The sequence below is a fragment of the Garra rufa genome, chromosome 12, assembly GCF_049309525.1.
Source record: "Garra rufa chromosome 12, GarRuf1.0, whole genome shotgun sequence".
NCBI classification, from domain to species: Eukaryota; Metazoa; Chordata; class Actinopteri; order Cypriniformes; family Cyprinidae; genus Garra; species Garra rufa.
Window position 1 is genome coordinate 24,618,171 of NC_133372.1, and position 21,910 is coordinate 24,640,080.

The window sequence follows — 21,910 nt, forward strand, 5'->3', positions numbered from 1 at the left end:
AACACATAATTAAGGCGTGCTTCCTTACCGCCATCCATTCATTCTGTAGCTACTGTTCGTCATATATTTTCATATATCTTAAACGTTCTTGTGAGTTATTTAAAATGTTGGGATTGATTTAATAAACCAGTCTCTTAGGTTAATCAGCATTTATTAAAAATATATATATATATATATATATATATATTAATATATATATATATATATATATATATATAATAATAAAGGCTATTTTTCTGCATAAATGTGAAGGTTTTCATAATGCTGATGCATGTTTAATTCAAATCTTCTGAGCTGCTAAAAAGTTTTTCTAAAACAAAAGGACCAAAAAAAAATGTATATGCAATTCTCTCCGACTCTTAATTTGAGATTTAACTCCCACCGTTTAAATCACGACTGCTAAATCACTGCTGACTCTTCACCCCACCAGTTTGCCTCAAGCGAAATGAAACAGTACTGGCAAGGTACAGAGTAATCCATCTAAACATTTACCTCTTTTTTTTCTTTCTCTCTCTCTCTCTCTCTTTCTTTTTCACTCTGTCTCTTTCCTTTTCTTCACTCTCTTCCTTTTCCACCGACACTGTTTTCTCTTACACTAATATAATAAGGCATTACGTGTTACATATTTGTAAGAACTAGACAATTTTGTCTCATGTTTTATAAAATTATAGCCCATATCTCTAAATAACTAAAATATCTTCAGAGGGATAGTTCACCCAAAAAAAATGCCAATTTTGTCATTGATTACTCACCCTCATGTTGTTCCAAATACGTTCCTAATACGTTCATCTTCAAAACACAAATTAAGATATTTTTGATGAAATCCAAGAGCTTTCTGACCCTCCATAAACTGCATGGATCCTACCATGGTTAGGCAGTGAAACATAAGGTCATTGTTAAAATAGTCCACGAGACATGAGCTCAACTGTAATTTTATGAAGCTACGAGAATACTTTTTGTGTGCAAAGAAAACAAAGTAGCAACTTTATTCTCTCCCAGGACAGAAGCTATTATCGAGAGTACTATGATGCACCGAAATCGCTGAATAAAGTCTTTTTTTTTTTTTCTTTGAGCACAAAAAGTATTCTCATAGCTTTATAAAATTACGGTTGAATTATTGCTGTCACATGGACTATTTTACCAACAACCTTGCTAAGTTTTTATGCCTTGACTGTGGTAAGACCCTTGCTGTCTATGCAGGGTCAGAAAGCTTTCGGATTTTATCAGAATATCTTAATTTGTCTTCCCGAAGATGAACGAAGATCTCCCTTTAAGTCTTTAAGTCTCATACTGAAAATTACAGGAGTGACCTTTGACCTGGTTTGTCTGAAATGCTCTGCATTGTGTTATTATTTCGTGTAGGAGTTGGCTTTTTTATTAGTTTTGCAAATGTCTTGTGTATTACGTATTTTTCTGGTCAGCAGCTAAAAGGATGCATTATATTGAGGTCAGACATCATGATTTGAAACTGGTAACTTTTAACTAAAACAGAATGCAATCCCTCGAAGACTAGACAAGGATCAAAACAGGATAGCGAGGACTGGTGCCAATTATGCTGTAAAACAATTTTAAAGTTCAGAGTACAGGTGTTGACTTTTGCTGTCTGATGTCCACAGGTGTTTAGTCTTTAACATCACAGACAGCTTATTATCCTGAGCTATAGCACTGTTACCCATCAGCTAGTGAACTCGGTTAAAGCAGATTGCCACATAGATGGATTTTCAAAAGCAAAACTGCTGAAGAAAATAAAACATTATTAAAAATTATTATTTTATAACTTATTTTTCGATCTAAGTACCACAGGGAATGACACGTATCCCGTCATATAATAGCAAAATGTCTTTATGTAAAATAAACCCTTGTTTATTTCTCACTCCTGCAGAGTTTCTTAACCACTTTGAACACTATAAATAAACTTCTTGCCTCTTTATTTCTCACTTAAAGGGGTTTCTTCAACAGGTGTCTTTTAAAACACTAGCCACCTGACACATGACACCTCACTAATCCAAGAGTTGTAAGCCCAAACAGTCCTTTAAGTGTTCATATAGATCTAAGTGCAGCATCCTTTGTCTGAGCCACCGGGAAGCTTCAGTTGGGTTCACCACCTTTTTGCAAAGCCTGTTTATTGCCTGACAGCGGTTGCCTAATTGTTTTACATGTATGCATGAATATACAGTCAAAAGAAAATTTATTCAGGCACCTTTTTCACATTATCACAGTTTATTCACTATAGTTTAGAAAATGGTAATAGAATATGATAAGAACTCAGAGTCAAACTGTGTCCAAACAAATTTATCTTGATAAGGTCAGGTAGCTTTGATAAAAAGGTTTGATTACAATCAACCAAAAATTCAGACAACTATCAATACTTTGTTGACTAATTACCAAGCTATTTTTTTTTCAGCCTGTCGTGTAAAAAGTTCGCATTAGCAATTAAAGGAAAAAAACTCTTAAGCAAAATGTCTGAATAAATTTTGGTCTCAAATTTTGATCAGTTTTACTGGTAGTCCACTGTATGAAGAATTTTTTGGGTGTAGTATGTCACACTTTACTTCATTTTGCACTATATTAACTATAGTGTCCTGCACCCACTAGATTATATCTGGTGTCTGAATAATTTTTAGTTTGACTGTGTGTGTATATCACCTTTCACAATAGGAGTTGACAAGTACAATCTTTATTCAGAGATAGGGTGTGTTTAGTAAGAGTGGATAGGACAATAAATAAATAAATGAGGCCACATCATTATCTAAACGTCAAATTAAAGCCTGCTTGCAATCTCGTATACGATTGATAACTAGACACGTCAGCCATTTGGAAATGCAAATGTAGTCTACATATTCTGTTTTATTAATGGTCGTGCCTCCCTAAAGCAAAACCTTATAGGGGCTTACTGCTTCTGACTGCAGACTGTGGTATAATTTGTGATTGTGAGGTGGGTCAGGTTTAGGGGTCCAGCCCTTTGTGCACCGTGACTATTGTCACCTGAGGCTGTCCCTTAATTCTGTCACCTCTGACCCCCACGGGACACATAAATAACTTCTTGACCAGGAGTAGCCTTTCAAGGCAGTGCAATAAACACTTTAAAAACATTTGAGATATTAACATTGATTAATAAAACACACAGGCCGTACAAACAATCTTATTGTTTTAATTGTGGCAATAATGAAAGTGGAAGTATTCTAAAATTTCAAAAACATTTTTTTTTTAAATAGTCTGCAATTATTTGATAAGAAATACAGTATAAACAGAATAAATAATGTTGTGATAGATTACAATTTAAAATAGCTGTTTTATATTTTAATCTTTTCAAATGGAATTTATTCCAGTGATGGCAAAGCTGAATTTTTAGCCGCCATTACTCCAGTCTTCAGAAATCATTCTGTTATGCTTTTTTGGTGTTCGAGAAAACATTTATTAGCAATGTTGAAAATGTTGTGCTTGCACATTTTAGCATTCTTTGAATCAAGTTCAAAAGAACAAAATTTAATTGAAATGTTGTAATATTATAATTTATAATTTAACTGATATTTCATCATTTTTGTTCAATTTAATGCAAACTAGAAAATCTCAAAAATAAATAAATGCACTGCCAGTCAAGTTTTCAACAGTAAGATTTTTAATGTTTTTTTTTTTTTTAAGAATTCTTTTCTGCTCACCAAGCCTTTATTTTTTTAATCCAAAGTACAGCAAAAACAGTAAAATTGTGTAATATTTTTACTATTTAAAATAACTGTTTTCTATTTGACTATTTTAAAATTTAATATGTTCGTGTGTTTTCAAAGCTGAATTTTTAGCATTATTACTCCAGTTACATGATCCTTCAGAAATCATTCTAATATTCTGCTCAATTTGCTATTTGCCTCTCAAAAAACTATACTGTTAAAAACAGATGAGTAGATTTTTTTCAGGTTTCTTTAATGAATAGAAAGTTCAGAAGAACAGCATTTATCTGAAATAGAAATCTTTTGTACTATTTTAAATGTCTTTATCGTCACTTTCGATCAACTTAAAGCATCCTTGCTTAATAGAAAAATTAATTCCCCCCTGAAAAAACACTTTTGACTTCAAGCTTTTGAAAGGTATAGAGTATAATGTTACAAAAAAAATATTTCAGATTAATGTCTTTTGATCTTTCAATTCATCAAAGAGTTGAGAAAAATGTACTCTTATGCAACTGTTTTAAATATTGATAATAAAAAATGTTTCTTAAACAGCAAATCAGCATATTAGACTGATTTCTGAATTATTATATGACACTAAAGACTGGAGTAATGATGTTGAAAATTCAGCTTTGATCACAGGAATAAATTACATTTTAAAATATATTCAAATAGAAGTTATTTTAAATAATTTGGAATAAAAAAGCAGGCTTGGTAAGCAGAAGAGACTTCTTTAAAAAAAAAACGTACTGTTCAAAAACTTTTGACTGATAGTGTATAGAAACTTAACTGACTTAACTTTTGAACAGTGTATGTATATGTAACATTGATTTTTACAAGTTTCAAATACATTGATGGAGCTACAGATTTGCTTCCAGGATATTTAATGCTGCAGTTTATTTTCTTTTGAGTACTTTGCATAATTAATAGCAAATGTAATAGACACTGCATAATGAATTGTGTATTATAAGTAAGCATGGAATATTTAGCTCTAGTGATTTAAGACTTTTGCAAGAGTTCAACTGCAGTCAGCTTATAATCACAACACCTCAGTTGAGTTGACGGCATAAGCCCACAGTGATTTTAGTGCTACTTCAGTGAGGGCCTTAACCCCATTGTAGATTGGAGCCAGTGTTTTTCTTAAGTAATTAGAAGTTTGTTTAGCTAACTCTAATTGCCCCCCATCAAAAGTGCTCTGAATAACATCTACCCCCAAGAGGGTGTGAGCTACAGTTTTGAAGAATTTTAAAGCATTCTCTAGAGGTGGTAATAGTTAAAATTAGTTTTAGTTTAGTGCCATATCCTGTAAAAGTATATGACTCATAGGGCATTAAAATTGCAGTCTGCCCAGTAAAGATGACTAAGTTGCATGAGGCTGCTGTACATGGGGATGGGACTGCCAACCTTAGGAATACAGACGTGAACAATTTTCTCCTAAGTCAGTCTGGTAAACGGATTAAATTTACCATATTTGGTTGGTAGAAGTATATAGGTTTGCAAAGATGGTGTTGAGTCAATTGCTGAAATAACTGATCATTAACAGGGCAAATGCCATAAATTGGATGTATAGTGTAGAAAAGCAGTTAAATACATTTCATGACTGGCATTTTGCTGAAAAATTACATCAGTACCTCGAGTTGAAAAGAGATTGAATGGCCTTTCTTCTGTATCATCTAATGAATCAACATGAAGACATTTAAATATTCACAAAGAAGTGGGTTGGTTCACACCTATCTAAAACAACATTAGTGTATTCAAAACAAATCTACACCAGTCATCTCTGATAGATACAAGCTGTCAACTGTAGTCCCATTGTTTCTCGTGAGACTTTCATAGGGCCATGCTAGAGGCTCTTTGGCTGGTGGGGAGGGACTCATTCTTATGCAAACAGGGGCTATGGATGCTACTACTGAACAGAATTTAGTGCTCTAAGGTCATTGTAGAACGATAAAGAGAATTCCCTCCAAAAGCAAGAGGGAATTGTGTGTCTGGAGGCTCCATGTTTCATAGCAAAGTCATTTACTGTGTCTCACAATATTATCCGTCATGTTTGGTTTTGCCTCTTACAGTTTAAAATGTCATCAAATGCTGAAATCATTTTAAGTTTTCGTATTATCTTATTAATAAATTAATCTAGTTTATAGATTATTTATTTGATTTTAATTATAAGTATGTGTCATCATTTAATTAAAATAAGTCCGTTAAATGGCTGACCTTAGATAATTCCTTCTGACTAATATCTTTTAGGTGTTAGAGCCTGTTTCATACAATATCGCAGTATAAAAAAATCACACTTGCACAGATTTTTCAATCTTTCAATTCTTCAATCAGATTTTGGTTTTTCAATCTGTGTTTGATTCACATTTGCTAGTTTTAAAAATGTAAACATTTAAGTAAAATTAAAATCACTTTATACATTAAAAAAAATCACTTATTTAAATAATATGCACAAAAAACACAATAGAAATTAAATAGTTGCATTGGAAAATGTCTAAGTCTAGTGCTTCGAACTCCTTAGGGTTAAATCTTAAAGGAAGAGCCAAAAGACAGGCAACACCTTCCCAAAGTAGGGTGTGGTATTGGACTCAGGTATTGGACAGGTAATTTCTCAGGACCTCCCTCTTCGTCCCTGGTATATATGGCAATCCCATTGAATTCCTATAGAGACTTTAAGCCTGTCCCGTTTACCTCTGTAGCCCACATCACACTTTTAGGGGATAAAAGAAGAAAAACAAGGGGTAAGAATCCTGGAGCCTGTGGAGCAAACAGCGGCTGCACTGCTCAACCTCAGCGCCAATATGTTGTACCTCGAGACCAATCCTCCCACATCATACAGCGAGGTAAGGCCCTTGCGCTACCACTGCCCATCTGGAGATTGAGTTTGTCCCAATGCTAAATTTTGGGTTCTCATGGAACCCTCTGGAATGACTGGCAAGAGTGGCATCAAAAATAGGCCTTGCAAAGGCTTTGGGATACATGTTGTGTACCGTGTTTTTTTTTTTTTTTTTTCTGCCTTTAAACATTTGATGGGATGCTGTTACTTATGAAAATGTTGTGATTTGTGCTCTCATTCCTTTGCATTGAATTTCTGTGAAGGTTTTTTTGGTGTAATGCTTAATTATTGGTTTTGATTTCTTGTTTGCAATTTTTTTATATCAACACTAGAAAGTGAAATGTTTGCGTTTAATAAGTCATATTGGTTTAAACTGCGATAATGGATTTTACAATGGTGTGTGGGTGTGAAAAATACGTGTGTCTATGTAGATAAAAATCAACGTGTATTGCTTTAATGGTTTGCCTAGCTGCTGTTTTGTCTACGGTGTACGGTGCTCCTGGGTTGAGTCAAGGTATTTGGCAAATAATGGATTTGTCTGGGACGGTGAGACTGATAATCTTGTTTGTATAGAACAATGGGCTGCGATTGGGCCGTTTGCTTTGAGAAAGTACTAATGGAGTCTACTTTTACTTAAGCTAAATATCACTCTTTGAATGTTTACCTTTATTTACAAACTGTTGCAGAAGGGTTTTTTGTGTATACAAATGTAGACCACAAAACCAGTGATAAGGGTTCATTTTTTTAAATTAAGATTTATAAATAAGATTTCCATTGGTTCCATTGGTTTGTTATGATAACTAGATTAATTTGGCCTAGATACTATTTGAAAATGTGGAATCTGAGGGTGCAAAAAAAAAAATCTAAATATTGAGAGAATCGCCTTTAAAGTTGTCCAAATGAAGTTCTTGGCAATGCATATTACTAATGGAAGAAGGTTTGATATATTTATGGTAGGAAATTTACTAAATATCTTCATGAAACATGATCTTTACTTAATAACCTACTGATTTTTGGCATTAAAAAGACAAATTCGATCATTTTGACCCATACACTGTATTTTTGGCTATTGCTGCAAATATACCCATATTAACCTACTTAAGACTGGTTTTGTAGTTCAGGGTCACAAATACTATACTATAGCTTAATATCTGCAGTTGCATTAAAACCTTACTTCAGCTTAATTTGAGTAATTGCAAGTCATTTCAAGTCATTGCTGTATCAGGAAAAGAAAAAACAATTAATAATTGTTTAAGCCTATTTAATTGAGTGAGTTGACAGAAGGCTCATGATTTCTCAGTTCAGCTTGAATTTCGTGTCAGGTTGCTAATGTGTTTTTGAATTATCATAGATGACAGTTATCAAATTTCTGGGTGTATTTAGTTTGAACAGTATGCCAACACTGATCTATGAAAAGCACATTTAATCATTCACCCAAAATAATTTTTTAATATTGTATTAATTTAAAAAAAATCTTCTGTTGAATAACTTGTCTAAACTTTCATAAACAGAGCGTTCTGTATAATGTATAATTTCAGTACAGTGCAACTTAAGTTTATAACTTGAGCCATCGAAGTTCTAAGCCATCGAAGATAGCGGCCGGATCTCTGTTTGTCTACAGAGCACCCCCATTCCTTCCTGACAGGTGGTAATTCAGACTGTGATTTCAGTGCTGCCATTCTCTTGCACAAAGCTGTTGTCAACACAACACCGTTAGCTCAGAGACAAACCTGTTGGTAGAAACACAGTCCGGTCTTCTCCCCGCCTCTCCTTGTGCTTTTAAAGCTGGCTTTAGGTAACCAATCCACTGCCCACACAGCTTTGATTAATGCTTTTAAACGCTCTGTTTCTCACTCTCTTTAATCATGGTAGGGGTTACGGGTCCGTAGACACGCATGTTATGTGTTGCAAGAGGAGACATGGAGGTGCAAGGAATTTGAGTAATAAGATGGTACTAAATAAAAGTTCAGATTTGATCATTTGTTAGATTTGTTTCGCCTTAAGCAGTTTTTTTACTTTTAGGTTAAGGTTTGGGTTTGCTTTTTGACAGTTGTCCGTTAAGATCCATCTTTCTCTCCTCGAAAGGGTTTCAGGTTAAACTCACGCTCGTCTGAGTGATACATTGCGGAGCCGCTTTAAAGAATGTGTGCATCAAAGTGATCCTGAGAAGTCTAGGAATTGTAATTGTTTTAACTGTGGTGGATACAGATACAATCATCTGCTCTGCCCAGCCCACTGGGTACGAAGTGCGAGGAAAATAAGAGCAATCCCACCTAAGCCCCCCCCCCCCCCAATTTAGTGCTTAATGCTTTCTACCCCTGTGGTCACTCATCAAGGCCTCACAAATGTTCTCAACACCCATCCCAGGTTACAAACTGCCCAGGTCACTGGAACACACCCAGGAATGGCAGCCATTTCACCCCCCAGGCCAGGGCAGCCTCAGCTCCTGTCACTGCTCTTGAGTTAGGAACCCTCATTTTGCTCTCAAACTCTAGAGTTAAGTAGTTGTTAGAATGAAGTAGTAATTTAGCGGTTTTGGCCATTAGGATTCATCTTGTGGAAACAAGGACAGGTAGCATTCGAGGCTGAAAATCAACTGTAATGCTGGCATTGCTGACATCTGTCAACAGCGCATTGTTAGAATGCATTGTTGAAAGATCCAACTGCAGTTCTTGGTTTTAGTCTGGAATTGAATGGAGACTGTCAATATAGAAACTGAAATTGAAATATTATTATGCTGTAATATTAGAAACTGATATACATTAAATTTTAAGATTTCATTCATTTAAGAAACCTTGTATTTGACAAGGGTAGCCATGAAGAGTGTTTTGCTTGAAAACAAAACGGATTGGTATATGCTCTATATATTTTGGTATGTCATATACTCTTAAAAACAAAGGTGCTTCACGATGCCATAGAAGAACCATTTTTGTCTAAATGGTTCCATAAAGAACCTTTACCATCTGAAGAACCTTTTTGAACCTTTTGGAGAAAGAAGGTTCTTCAGATTATAAAAAGGTAAGAAAGAGTGAATGGTTCTTTGTGGAAACAAAAATGGTTCTTCTATGGCATCACTGTGAAGAACCTTTTAAAGCACCTTTATTTTTAAGAGTGTAGTATTACATTCATGCATTTGGCACTTTTTTTTTTTCCTTTTCCGAAGCAACTTGCGTTAAATTTATCAGTTCATGCAGTCCCTCGGAATCAAACCTATGACTCTGGTGTTGATGGTGCCATGCTCTACTGTTTGAGCTTGTTACATATATTATAATTTTTTTTTTTCATTTTAAATTTAAGCTCTGTGGGAAGATAGATCTACAGAAGAAAGACTGAGCACCCCTACTGTACATAAATAAATTCAAACTGAGCAATACTGAGGTCATAGATATCAACATATGAAGTTTATTTGCAAAAACACATAACTCTTGTTTTTTTTTTTTATTGTTATCATGTTTATATTGTTAGTTTGCTGTATTTTTTGTTGTTATTTTTTTTTTACTGTATATAAAAATAACCCAACTGCAGTTTGGAATGCACAATGAAAAAACATGATTTTTGAAAATAGTTAAAAACCAAGTTATCAATTTTTGGAATTGAACTCTTCATATATTGTGGCATTTCAAAAGCTAATCTTGTAATTGTAGATTATTATTATTACTACATGCATCATGGTCAACTGATTTATGGTTCTGCTTAAGCATCTTGACATCCCAGAGGCTCACTCTCCGAGGAGGCTATAAACAGGCTGGTATTTTAAAGAGCAGCTAAAGCAGTTGTAATATGGTTTGTTGCATTGTAGAGGAATAGTATTTGATTAAAGTTGCAGGTGGACTAAACAATAAATATAGTTGTTGCGCTGGATGCTCCTTGTCTACGCAAATTTGAATTATGATTTAATATTAATTTGTATTTAGCGCAGAAGATAAACTTTCCCCTCACTTTATCATCAATGCAACCTTCAATAATGAGTAACTCTTATGCGTCTTAGAAATTAGGAAGTTTAGGTGGTTTCATGTGTCTTGTATGCTAAAATAAGTCCAACTGCAATTGCGTAAGCATGACCCTTAAATAATTTTACATTATATGATTTTAAATGAGACCAGCTCTTTGGTTTAAACTATATGTTAATAGTGCATTCCTTTATACAATTTACGATCTCTACTCTATCTTTTTTACCAAGGAATAATCAATTTTTTTTAATAGCTGCATTACTTTTTCTCTTTGCATTTTTGCAGTTTACAGACTTGTGCTGATTGCTTTTCAAATTAGTTTAAAGTTTCAAATCTCTAAAAGCCCAAGTTTAATTGTAATTTCAAACAAATGCTAATGTACTGCTAATGGCTTTAAGTAAGACGGCGCACTGCCCTACACCACCTTAGTGGGATCAGGCACACAGACTGACTTGCGTGGCCTTACTGTCTCTAAAAGATTCCATTATGTCCTAATTGCTTCATTGTAAGGGACGTGTGTGTTTGAGAAGCGCTGTTGAGGCTGGAGGGTACAGCTCTAGTGTTTGGGTCCTCTTTGTGTGGGTATGTGCGTCTGCTCTGCAATATGCTTCTTTTCATACACCAATAGACCTGGTCTATTGTTTCTTCAGACAGGCTCTTAAAAGCCTGAGACTCATTGTTTCCAGAAGGCTGAGCAGACTCGTGGCACACACACACACACACACACACACACGGTGACCCCTGTCTGTACGTCGCAAATGGCACTTCTCTTTTCTTATGCCCTACGGCACTGTTAGAGAGATATGCTGAGGTCAGTGGTTTGACCCACTCTCAGGTGTGTCAGTGTACAAAATACATAATTATCTAAAACCTGTTTAATCTTTTAAGACTTTAAATTTTTTTACCGTTTCTTTGAAAGCAAAAATGAATGAATGTGTTTTCAACATGCATTAGTCATATTTATTGTAAATTTCGCCCCACTGATGATTTACCTGAGCCACCAGCAGCACCGGGAGAATTTTGTGTGATAGATTGAAAGAGAAAGAGACAAGAAAAGGGAGTAAGCGTGCAAGCTGGACAGCTGTCTCCATCCATGCCTGAAATAAACAAGGGACTCGGTTGAGATTAATGACGGTCTAAAGAGCCATACAACCATGGCACCTCATCCAGGAATGTGGCGTATATAAATGGAAAGGAATGGACTGGAGGAGTGGGGCTGGAAAAGACTGGCTTACCTCCAGAACATTCTTCCTTCTCTCAAATGACAGTCATTTTAATTCCTCTCTGCGCCTTCACTGGAACAAGGCAACAGGAGCCGTGTGAACTGTGTATCGCCCATTTACTGCCGACACCCCCCCCCCCCCCCCCCCTTCTCGCTGTACCCACCTTCCTTTGTTATTATGCATCTTCCAGTTCGTTTAGAGACTTCATTCATTCCTATGGACATCACCAACAACCTTAGAGCAATTAAGGCAGGCTAAAGACTTAATTGGTACTAAATATGATGGTTGTTTGCATTGTAAACAACTGCAGTTTCACACCTATAGAATTAAAATGACTGGTGTAAAGAATGTCTTAACTGACACTCAGAATTAGTTACTTCTAAATTTTAAGACCCTATCAGTCCCTATTAAATATTTTCAATACTTTGTAGTGTTTTTAGATAAATCTCTTGGGAATCATCTGAGTGACAACATAACTCAACATAAATTTACTTCCTGTGAATTATTCCTTTTTACATAATGCATCGCTACTCTTTTGGTAATCATCCTCATCTTTCATGTTTGACACATCTGCGGCTATATTGGAAAGACATTTACTGCTTTCTTTTACACAAGTACACACAGATTTGATAAAGAGCATAACCTTTGAGGTCATAATTCTCTCTGACTTGCACTGTACAAAGACTTATTTAAGTCTGCCAAGTCCAAGTGCTGGCTGTTATGCACATCATCTGTTTCTTTAAGCCCACCATTACATCATGGCCTGATGTATTAACATCAAAAGAAGCTGTATTGTGGCAACAACTCATTAATGTTTTGATGAATATTGCGTCTTTGTTCGTATGACACTTCTAATACCCTAAACACTTGAAAAGATTTTATACTGAAAAAAATACTCTCTGTTTTTCCTCCAGCCACAGTATACAAGCCTGGGGCTTCTCAACAGCATGGATCAAAATGGTGGCTCCACCTCCACCAGTCCATACAACAACGAGCATGCTCAGAACAATGTAACGGCACCATCACCCTACGCCCAGCCCAGTTCCACCTTCGAAGCCCTGTCTCCATCACCTGCCATCCCATCCAACACAGACTATGCTGGCCCACACACCTTTGATGTGTCCTTCCAACAGTCAAGCACAGCCAAATCAGCCACCTGGACGGTAAGACATTAAATAATGCTAGTAAATTACAAACAAAACCTATTTGTCCCATTATACCTATGCTGGTTAGGTAGGTTTTGATGCTGGGATGCTGTTTTAGCTGGTTTAAGCTGGTCCTAAGATGGTTAATGCTGGTCCTTAGTTGGTCATGCGCTGGTCCTGAGCAGGAGGGATCATCTTAAACCAGCTAAAACCAGCATCCCAGCATCAAAACCTACCTAACCAGCATATGCTGTTTTTTTTAACAGGGACCAAAAAAACTCTATGGGATAAGGTTTTGAGGCCAAACCAATACAGGGGCAAAAAGAGGAGAGCATGTTGTCCCTTCAGTCTATATTGGGGTTAAGTGTTTGGCTTTAGGCCAACAACCAAATATTTCCTGGTGTAGAAATGGGACCTCCTGCCCTCCGGTCACAAATCACTCATAACCATTCATCCCATTTTGAACATGGCATTTTTCTGTGAATTGAGTGTTTTGTTGTATTATGACAATGCATTGTGCTTTTACAGTGTACAAAGATCAAGCAATAAAGCAGTTAATTTCTGCTGTCAAGGGTTGTTCTTCCTCCAGGAGAAGAGGAAAGTTTTTACCTGTCTGATCTCAGCTTTAGGCACTTCTGTGATCTATATGAAAGTTCTCAGTTACAAAACTCCACCTGGCCAAGAAAAAAAGCATGGGTCTGGATTTCTACACCTGAGATTAGTTTTTGTGACTATTTGCTCAAAATTAGTTGATTTTGAAAAATCATAATCAATGAAATTATGAACTGGTTAATACTAGTAGGCAGTATCTTAACAGTTTTGAAAATCGGCGAAGAAAGACTTAAAAATTCTATCCAAAAAAAAGCCAAGACTGACCCCTACTGGTTAGTTCTTTGATGGCGCATTACGTCTTTTTTCAGAAACCGCTATGTTCACATAGCGGAAATAATGCACATCAGTGAGCATTACAATAGCTGTGTCACTGTCACTTTGTTTTGCATAGATAGGTGTCACTCCTTGATAATCAAACCGACTAAACCCGCTAGGCTAGTTGTAGTAACACAGGACCAAGGAGCTGGTGTCTGTCAACCAAAAAGTGGCTTTCGGTTGGACAGCGCACCCTAGCGGTTGCTAGCTAGTTATATCTATTTAAGATCCTACATTTGATCTTAACACCATTTCCGCCTTTTTTCGCAGTACTGTACTGGTGTGTTAGCAACAATAACAATGACAGTTATGTCATTTGCGCTAAATGTGATGCATTTATTTCTGTCAATGTTAACTTAAGAGCTTTGGTGGAAGTTATTTAATCATCGACATTAAATGAGATAAATATCCATGATTGTTTTACACTAATTGATCTCAGCCATTAAAAAGCAGTGTCTCCTTAATCTTGAATTTGGCAGATTGTGGTCTTGAAAAACCAGTGAGTCAGTTGTGGTAATGCTGTCTCACATCTTTGAGTAAACAAGTTGAGTGGAGATTGGATTGTGAGTTGCTCAGTGCTCATTGGCTACGGTGCTGTGTGGGATTGTGACATTTACCCTATTCCCACAACAGCCCTTGTCATCCTCACTCCTTGGCTTCACCAATATGGCAGAAGTTGTCAGACACCTCACTGTACTTAGAGCAGACTTCTGGGTGTGAGAAAGACACCACACCCTTGGTTGGCTCATTTAAGATGTCCCTACTCATTCATATTTCCGTTTCTCACAGTACATAGAACATTGTGAGGAATGTCTCTTCCTTTAATTATTTTAATAACAATTTAGCCAAACGTAAGGCATGTTTGTGGCTTACATTTAATGTAACTCACACTTGTTCTTCGTACACAGCTCAATCTATCCTGCGTATAGCTTCCATGTTACACACACCCACACGTTTCCTGGCATTGCATCCTACCGCTCCTCATTTACGGGAAAGCTTTTGCAATCCTGCTTTCTGTTGATGTCAATGATAAGACACCATACACAAGGCTTTTTTGTTCGTTTTCAATTTTCAGAGGAAACACATCCTCTCTATCATTTTCAGTTCACTTTTTTGGCTCAGTGTTTTTGTTTGATGTTTTTTAGAGCAGAGCCTCCATTTGCATTTTCCTGTCAAGCTATCAACAGCGCATTCAACAGTACGGCACGGTTTTGTTTGCCCATTGGTTCATCTGTATAGAATGCCGTGACCGAAGGAATGCGACCACTGGAGTTGTTGTCTCAAGAAGTGAGCTGGGGATTAGAAGAATGGGTCAGTAATACCCGTGTAAATACTTCATGCCTTCCTCCTGAACCCTGCAGTGCCGAAGGGGCTGTTCCTTGCTCAATGAGTAAAGCTTGTCGACTGCGTCTCTCATAATGCCGCAGGACAAGGAGATGAGAACGAGGATAGAAGTTGGGGGAGGACAGAAGCGCTCAAAGAGACGAGTGTTCCAGCGAAAGGTGGCAAGATACGACTTGTCCATGGAACATCTGCAGGCCCGTCCCACGCCTCGTGAGATGGAGCTGAGACTTGTTTGTGTCAACGAGCCTGTCGAGACTCGTCTGACATTGCCACGTAAAGCCCTAAAACCTAGAGCAAGCAGAGGAAGAAGAAAGAAAAGGAGGGAGAGGTTAATTTACCAAAAAAAAAAATCTGGGGTTGAAAAGATTTTCATGATAGGGAAATGATTTCTAAGAAAGGCGTATCTGGAAAAGCCCTCTTCTCTGACAGGTTCTGTTTGGAGATCCGTTGTTCTTGTTGTTTTGTGTCTTTGAACAATGAAAGCTTACCTTTGCTTTTAAAGACCATGCATGAGGCAGAGCTGGAGTGACTCAAAGAGAAGATCAGTCTGTCAGCAACGATATAGCCGCCACGTCTGCGTTAGCTCACTTGCACGATCATAATCTCCATCTTCTCATGCAGTCGAGATGCCATAGTGCTACCTGAAAAGGTCGGGCATCCGCTTATTAGACGTGACCTTAAATCCCACCTTTTGTCCAACGCCTTCAGAGTGCAATTGAACAAGAACAGAAATGCAAACACCTTCATTTTCAGCAAAAGACGAAATAAAGGTAGCTGTAAGGAAAGAATTTGGCAGCACTCAGGGCGACCATTGAGCAAAACGAGGGGAAATCCAGCATAATTACACCAAAGCTTGTCACACGTTTTCTGGGAAAGATCACATTTCCAAAGCGTATAATTTAATCACAGGGCATTAGCTAGTGCCAGGAAGCATGGGGGCATTTGTTTACATCACTAGAGAAAGTATGAATCTGATGAGGGTTGGTTACATTGATGATATCCCTTCAAATGCACTACAAGCATGATGGGTTATTGATTTCTATATGCTAAATGTCACTTTGGAATCAAGTGTATGCATAAACACCATGCAAAGTTTTCAGGCATGACGAGTAACATCATGGCTGTTGATTCGCAATTCAAAACCGCAGCTGCATCTTGCTCAAACTAAGTGGTGCAAACGTGCACCATTTTAGCATAAAGAGCATGCAATCATGAGTTATAGCTGCTTAGCCCTCAACATTTCTAGCAAGAAATATTATGCACAGATAATGTGCAATGCACTCAAAATTTTTGCACTTTCCTGTTTATAATTAGGGTTTGCATCCTACTCTCAAATCCTGTTTTATTTCAAATGTTTTGCTTTCCAAACTCAGCAAACAGGTATTTTTTTATTACTGCGCCAAAGAGGGAAAAAACATTTTATTTCTTTCCCAATGAAACAGGTTTTGGGAGAAGCAACAGGCGTGATGGTACATGTCAGGTATGAGGTGGGACAAGACCAGAGGCGCCAGAGCGTTGGGCCAACCCGCCCTGCCATGCTCAGACACGAATACAGCCTTAGCCTGCAGCCCTGTTCTGTTCAAACACACACACAGTACAGCTGCAAACTTGTCACAACACGTACAAAACTGTATGTGTGTGCGTTTGTTGTTGGTGTGACTGCGGTTTTACTGTGTGTGCACAAATCTCTGTACGTGTAGAAATCTTTTCAAGAAACTGATTTACACTGCTGTTCAAAAGTTTCTTATGCTAATCAAAGCTGCATTTGTTTCATCAAAAACACAGAAAAAAACAATACTGTGAAATATTGCAATTTTTAAAATGATGGTTTCAATTTTAATAAACTTTAAGGTATTTATTCCTGTGATGCAAAGTTGTCATGTGACACTGAAGAGGTGACATGAGGTAATGGCTATTGAAAATTCAGGTTTGCATCACAGGAATACATTTTATTTTACAGTATATGAAATTGGAACATAAATAATTGTAGTAATATTACTCAGTGTTACAGTTGTTTCTGTATTTTGGATCAAATAAATGATGAGCAAAAGAGTGATCTTTAAAGCATTAAAAATCTTACTGATGCTAAGCTTTTGAATGGCAGTGTATAGACATGGAAAAAGAATCAGGAAACAATTGGATCACATTTCCTTTTTATTTTAGTAATTGACAATTTTAAATACTTATATAAGACAGCAAGGAATGAACAGTGCAACCTAAAATAGGGTGTTGCATCACAATGATGCATAAAATACAGCAGATTCTGCACATTTCATTTAGGCTGATTATCAAGCAGCAGACGTGGTCTGCAAGAAGTAAAATATTTAAAAGATTTTAAAAATCCCACTACTTTTGATATCAAACAGTTCACCAATTTGTATTATAGAGTTCTCTGCAAAACTTAACAATGAGGTTCTATTTTTTGACATTTTTAAATGCATTAGGGGGTTTACCACATTTATCAATATTGATTCATTTATAAGTATACTAATACATATCAGTGTGCTGCCATTAACTATTTGATCAATGTTGACTGAACTAAAAACAAATGTAATAAAAGTACTAAAAATCACAAACTAAAAGTAAATTGAAAGCTAAATAAAAAAATAAAATATCAAAACTACACTATAAAACGTTTTCACCAGATTCAACTTAAAAACTTAAGTTCAGCAGCTGCCTTAAAATTTTAAGTTAAATTAACTTAAAACTACAAGTCATTTTAACTCATTACAATAAAATGAGTTGATTTAACTTGTGAGTTGAAATGACTTGCGTTGATTTAACTTGAAACTTTAAGGCAGCTGCTAAACTAAAGCTTTTAATTTGAAACTGGTGAAAATTTTTACAGTGTAATAAAAACTACAGAACCACAAGAAAATTATTCGAACTGAACATAAAAACTGAAAACTAAACAGAGATAAAAATGTGACCCTGTTCCACAAAACCAGTCATAATGATCAAATAATAAATAAGCTTTCAACTGATGTATAGTTGTTAGGATAGGACAATATTTGGCTGAGATGCAACTATTTTTAAAATCTGAGGGTGCAAAAAAATCTTCTTAGCAATGCATATTACTAATTTAAAATTAAGTTTTGATATATTTATGGTAGGAAATTTACAAAATATCTTCATGGAACATGATCTTTACTTAATATCCTAATGATTTTTGGCATAACAGAAAAAGCGATCATTTTGATCCATGCAATGTATTGTTGGCTATTGCTACAAAAATACCCATGCTGCTTAAGACTGGTTTTGTTGTCCAGGGTCACAAATACTATTGCAAAACATACTATTGCAGTGGTATACAGTATAAATAAAACATTAGTTATATGGAACATGTTAAAATCTATTGCAGTGTTACAAGTTTATTATTAGTTCATTATACCTAATGCATTTTACAAAATTGAACATTATTGTAAAATATCACAGAGTTGTTCTCATCCTAGATTGTCACTCTCTCAAATCCCCTTATTGTGTTTAAACAGTTACTCTAACCTTTATGTGTGTGTGTGTGTGTGTGTGTGTGTGTGTGTGTGTGTGTGTGTGTGTGTGTGTGTGTGTGTGTGTGTGTGTGTGTGTGTGTGTGTGTGTGTGTGTGTAATTCACATTCACATAGCCCATGACTAGAACATAATTACACGTTAACACCACCGTGCCCCTCCCTGTAAAACAGCCAATGCCTCCAATTCATCAGATCATTTTGTTACCCCACCCTTCATGTATGTATGTGTGTGTTTTTCCCTGTCAGAAGCAGCTCATTTGCCCCGAAGCAAACACAGCAGCCTCCACATATTTGCATTCTCGAAATGTGTTGCTTTAGGGCTAGAATTGGTACATCAACTGCTTTGTTTATCTGGTAAGGTTTGTAGGTTGGAGTTTACCATGTTACAAAATATGTAAGAACGGTGTTTGTTATCAGTATGTCAAGCTTCTGTCATTAATATCTGTCTGTGGCTTTTTTCTCTGGGCCTCCTTGCGACTGACCCTTTGGCATTCATGTCTACAACTCTCTCTTCGGTCCTAGAGATCTTTCGTCTCCCCTTCTCTCTCTCACTCAGCTCATTTAACTGAATGACAGGAGCGTACAGAGGCATATCAGGTTAGGAGCAGAGGGGCAATTGCAGTCATTTATCGTTCTTTTTTTATAGAACACCTTTTAAAAAAGTGTTCAGTTCACGGACAAAACGCCTTCATCATCCACCGGTGAAAGCACCCTGGTGCTAAATTAGTCAGAGCTAAAATGGGTCAAGTCAGTTCTGACAGTGCAGGTGATGAGTGTAGATGCTTCATGCTGCTGATATTCTGATGAAGATATCATCAGCAACTGATATGACAGATCTATTTTCAGTGTAGCTGACTAAATGTGAACCAAAAGAAGGCTCATAGCTGTAAAAGTATAGTTCATAATTCTAATACAGTTTAACCATTTGGTAAAGCTTTGGTAAAGATTATTTTCAATTTGTTGTAGTTCCTTCAGGAAATGGCCAGGATTTGTGTGTTTGTTCTTGTCAAGATTGTGTAATACTCTAAAAGCTCACAAGCAGGTGTTGGGATGGGCTCAGCTCATTGGAACACTTCATATCAAAAGTTAATAGAGCTGGAATTTAATGTGGCATTGTTCTTCAAAACAGCCCCTGGCAACATTCGCAGCCCTTTTTTTTTCTTTCTTTCTTCTTCTTCTTCACCTTTTCAAATGAACTTGAGAGGAAAGTTTTCTTCACAGTTATTTTCCATGTACTTGATACGCTGCTTTTAGCGCAAGAATTCATTTAAAAAGTATGGCCTGTGCTATTTTTCTTGAAAAAGAAGTGATGTGCAACCAGCCATTATCTACAATACAAAATCCATGGCATGCCATTAGTTTTTGCAACATTGGTGGCTGAGTGATGATTTGCAGTTGTCACAATGTTGGCGGTCATGCTTTGTGAGACTGTTTAATCACGTAGATCTTTCTTTTGGACCTATTGTGTATGGTTAGACAGTATCTTAAACACCTGATGATGCTGTAAGTATGAGTAACACCTGAGCCTGTGGTGATAAGGATGATTCAAGCACACTGTGTGATGCAATTGCGATTTTTGTGGTCAGTGACACCCTGAACATCAAGCTGTCATCAATGATGAAGAGGATGTTGGGAAATGCAGTTAAGATTACCTCATACAATTTGTATTTAATATTTACATTTTTATGTTTCCTGTTGAGAAACTATGAACCCCATTTCTGAAACTTTCTTATGTTAGAAAGGTATTATCAATGATTTAGAATATTGGTTCTCAACCAGGGGAGCAACAAGCAGACCTAAAATGTTTTAAAATGAGACAAATCAAGCTAAAGAAACAAGACAAAAATAATATACCAGTCACAAGGGTCATTTTTTTAAAATTGAGATTTATATATCATCTGAAATTGCAAGCTTTCCATTGATGTATGGTTTAGGATAGGACAATATTTGGCCGAGATACAACTATGTGAAAATCTGAAACCTGAGGGTGCAAAAAAAAAAAAAATCCAAATACTGAGAAAAAGTTGTCCAAGTTCTTAGCAATGCATACTAATCAAAAATTAAGTTTTGATATATTTATGGTAGGGAATGTACTAAATAGGTTCATGGGACATGATCTTTACTTAATATACTAATGATTTTCGGCATAAAATTAGACAATTTTGACCCATTTGGCTATTTCTACAAAATAATATACTCATGCTACTTTGTGGTCTAGGCTTGCATTTATTAATGGAATTCTACAGTTTAATTCGCTTTTATTTGAATAGTTTTAGGTACTAGAGGATCAAAAATGTTAAACCACTGATTTAGATACAATTAGATATTTGTTTTGCTCATCTTATAAATGAGGCCTATTAAACGCATTCAAGGGCAAGTCTAAGCTTTTCATTGCTCAACACTTGAAATATCATCACATCGGGGCAATAATTTTTAAATCACATTTCTGTGTCAAAATGGCCCTGACTTCTTCATAGATGAATCATGCTTCAGGTGATTTGGAAAGCACATTTTAGTGTGTGTCCTTAATCACAGGCATATCTTAAAACGTGACAGCTGTAGGGCAGAACCAGAAGTCCTGCCGTCTAAAATCCAGCTGCTCTTTCCTTTAAAGACTGTTATATGGTACTTATTCCATGAAAGTGTTGCCAAACGGCAGCTGTTTTATCTTTACATTGCCTCTGATTGTGAGAAAGGCTTCTTTTGTTTGATTAGATAAAGAAGTGACCTTTTAAACATTAAAAACAAAAGCATTAAAAGCAAAAACCCTTTAGCAATACAGATTCAAATGTGCTTATATATGACCCTGAACCACAAAACCAGTCATAAGGGCCAATCATCATATGAAAGCTGAATAAATAAGCTTTCCATTGATGTGTAGTTTGTTTGAATATAACTATTTGAACATCTGAAATCTGAGAGTACAAAAATAATTAAATATTGAGAAAATCACCTTTAAAGTTGTCCAAATGAAGTTCTTAGCGATGCATATATCTGATCAAACATTTCATTTTTATTTATTTAAGGTAGGAAATGTACAATATCAATCTTTAAGTCAAGTCAAGTCAAGTCACCTTTATTTATATAGCGCTTTTAACAATACAGATTGTGTCAAAGCAACTGCACAGTATTTAAACAGCACAATAGTGTGTAAGTAACGCGTTATTATAAATAATCAATTTTCAGTTAAAGGCAGTTCATCAATGAATTCAGTGATATCATAATGTCCTAATGATTTTGGCTTAAAAGGAAAATCAATCATTTTGACCCATACAATGTATTGTTGGCTCTTGCTACTTAAAACTGTCTTTGTGGTCC

The 21,910-nt window shown here is 36.1% G+C and overlaps 1 protein-coding gene across 6 annotated transcripts in view; it reads left to right on the forward strand.

Annotated features, from left to right (window-relative positions):
* Positions 1-21,910, forward strand: part of tp63 (tumor protein p63) — a 50,117-nt gene that overhangs the window by 16,224 nt on the left and 11,983 nt on the right. For 5 of the 6 annotated variants that reach the window (XM_073852127.1, XM_073852129.1, XM_073852128.1 and 2 more), the window contains exons 1-2: positions 6,343-6,502; positions 12,583-12,831. In XM_073852127.1, the coding sequence (XP_073708228.1) occupies positions 6,461-6,502; positions 12,583-12,831 (291 nt within the window). In that variant the 5' untranslated portion in view covers positions 6,343-6,460. Of the gene's footprint in view, positions 1-6,342; positions 6,503-12,582; positions 12,832-21,910 lie in introns of those variants that run through there. The other variant, XM_073852132.1, reaches the window with a different exon arrangement.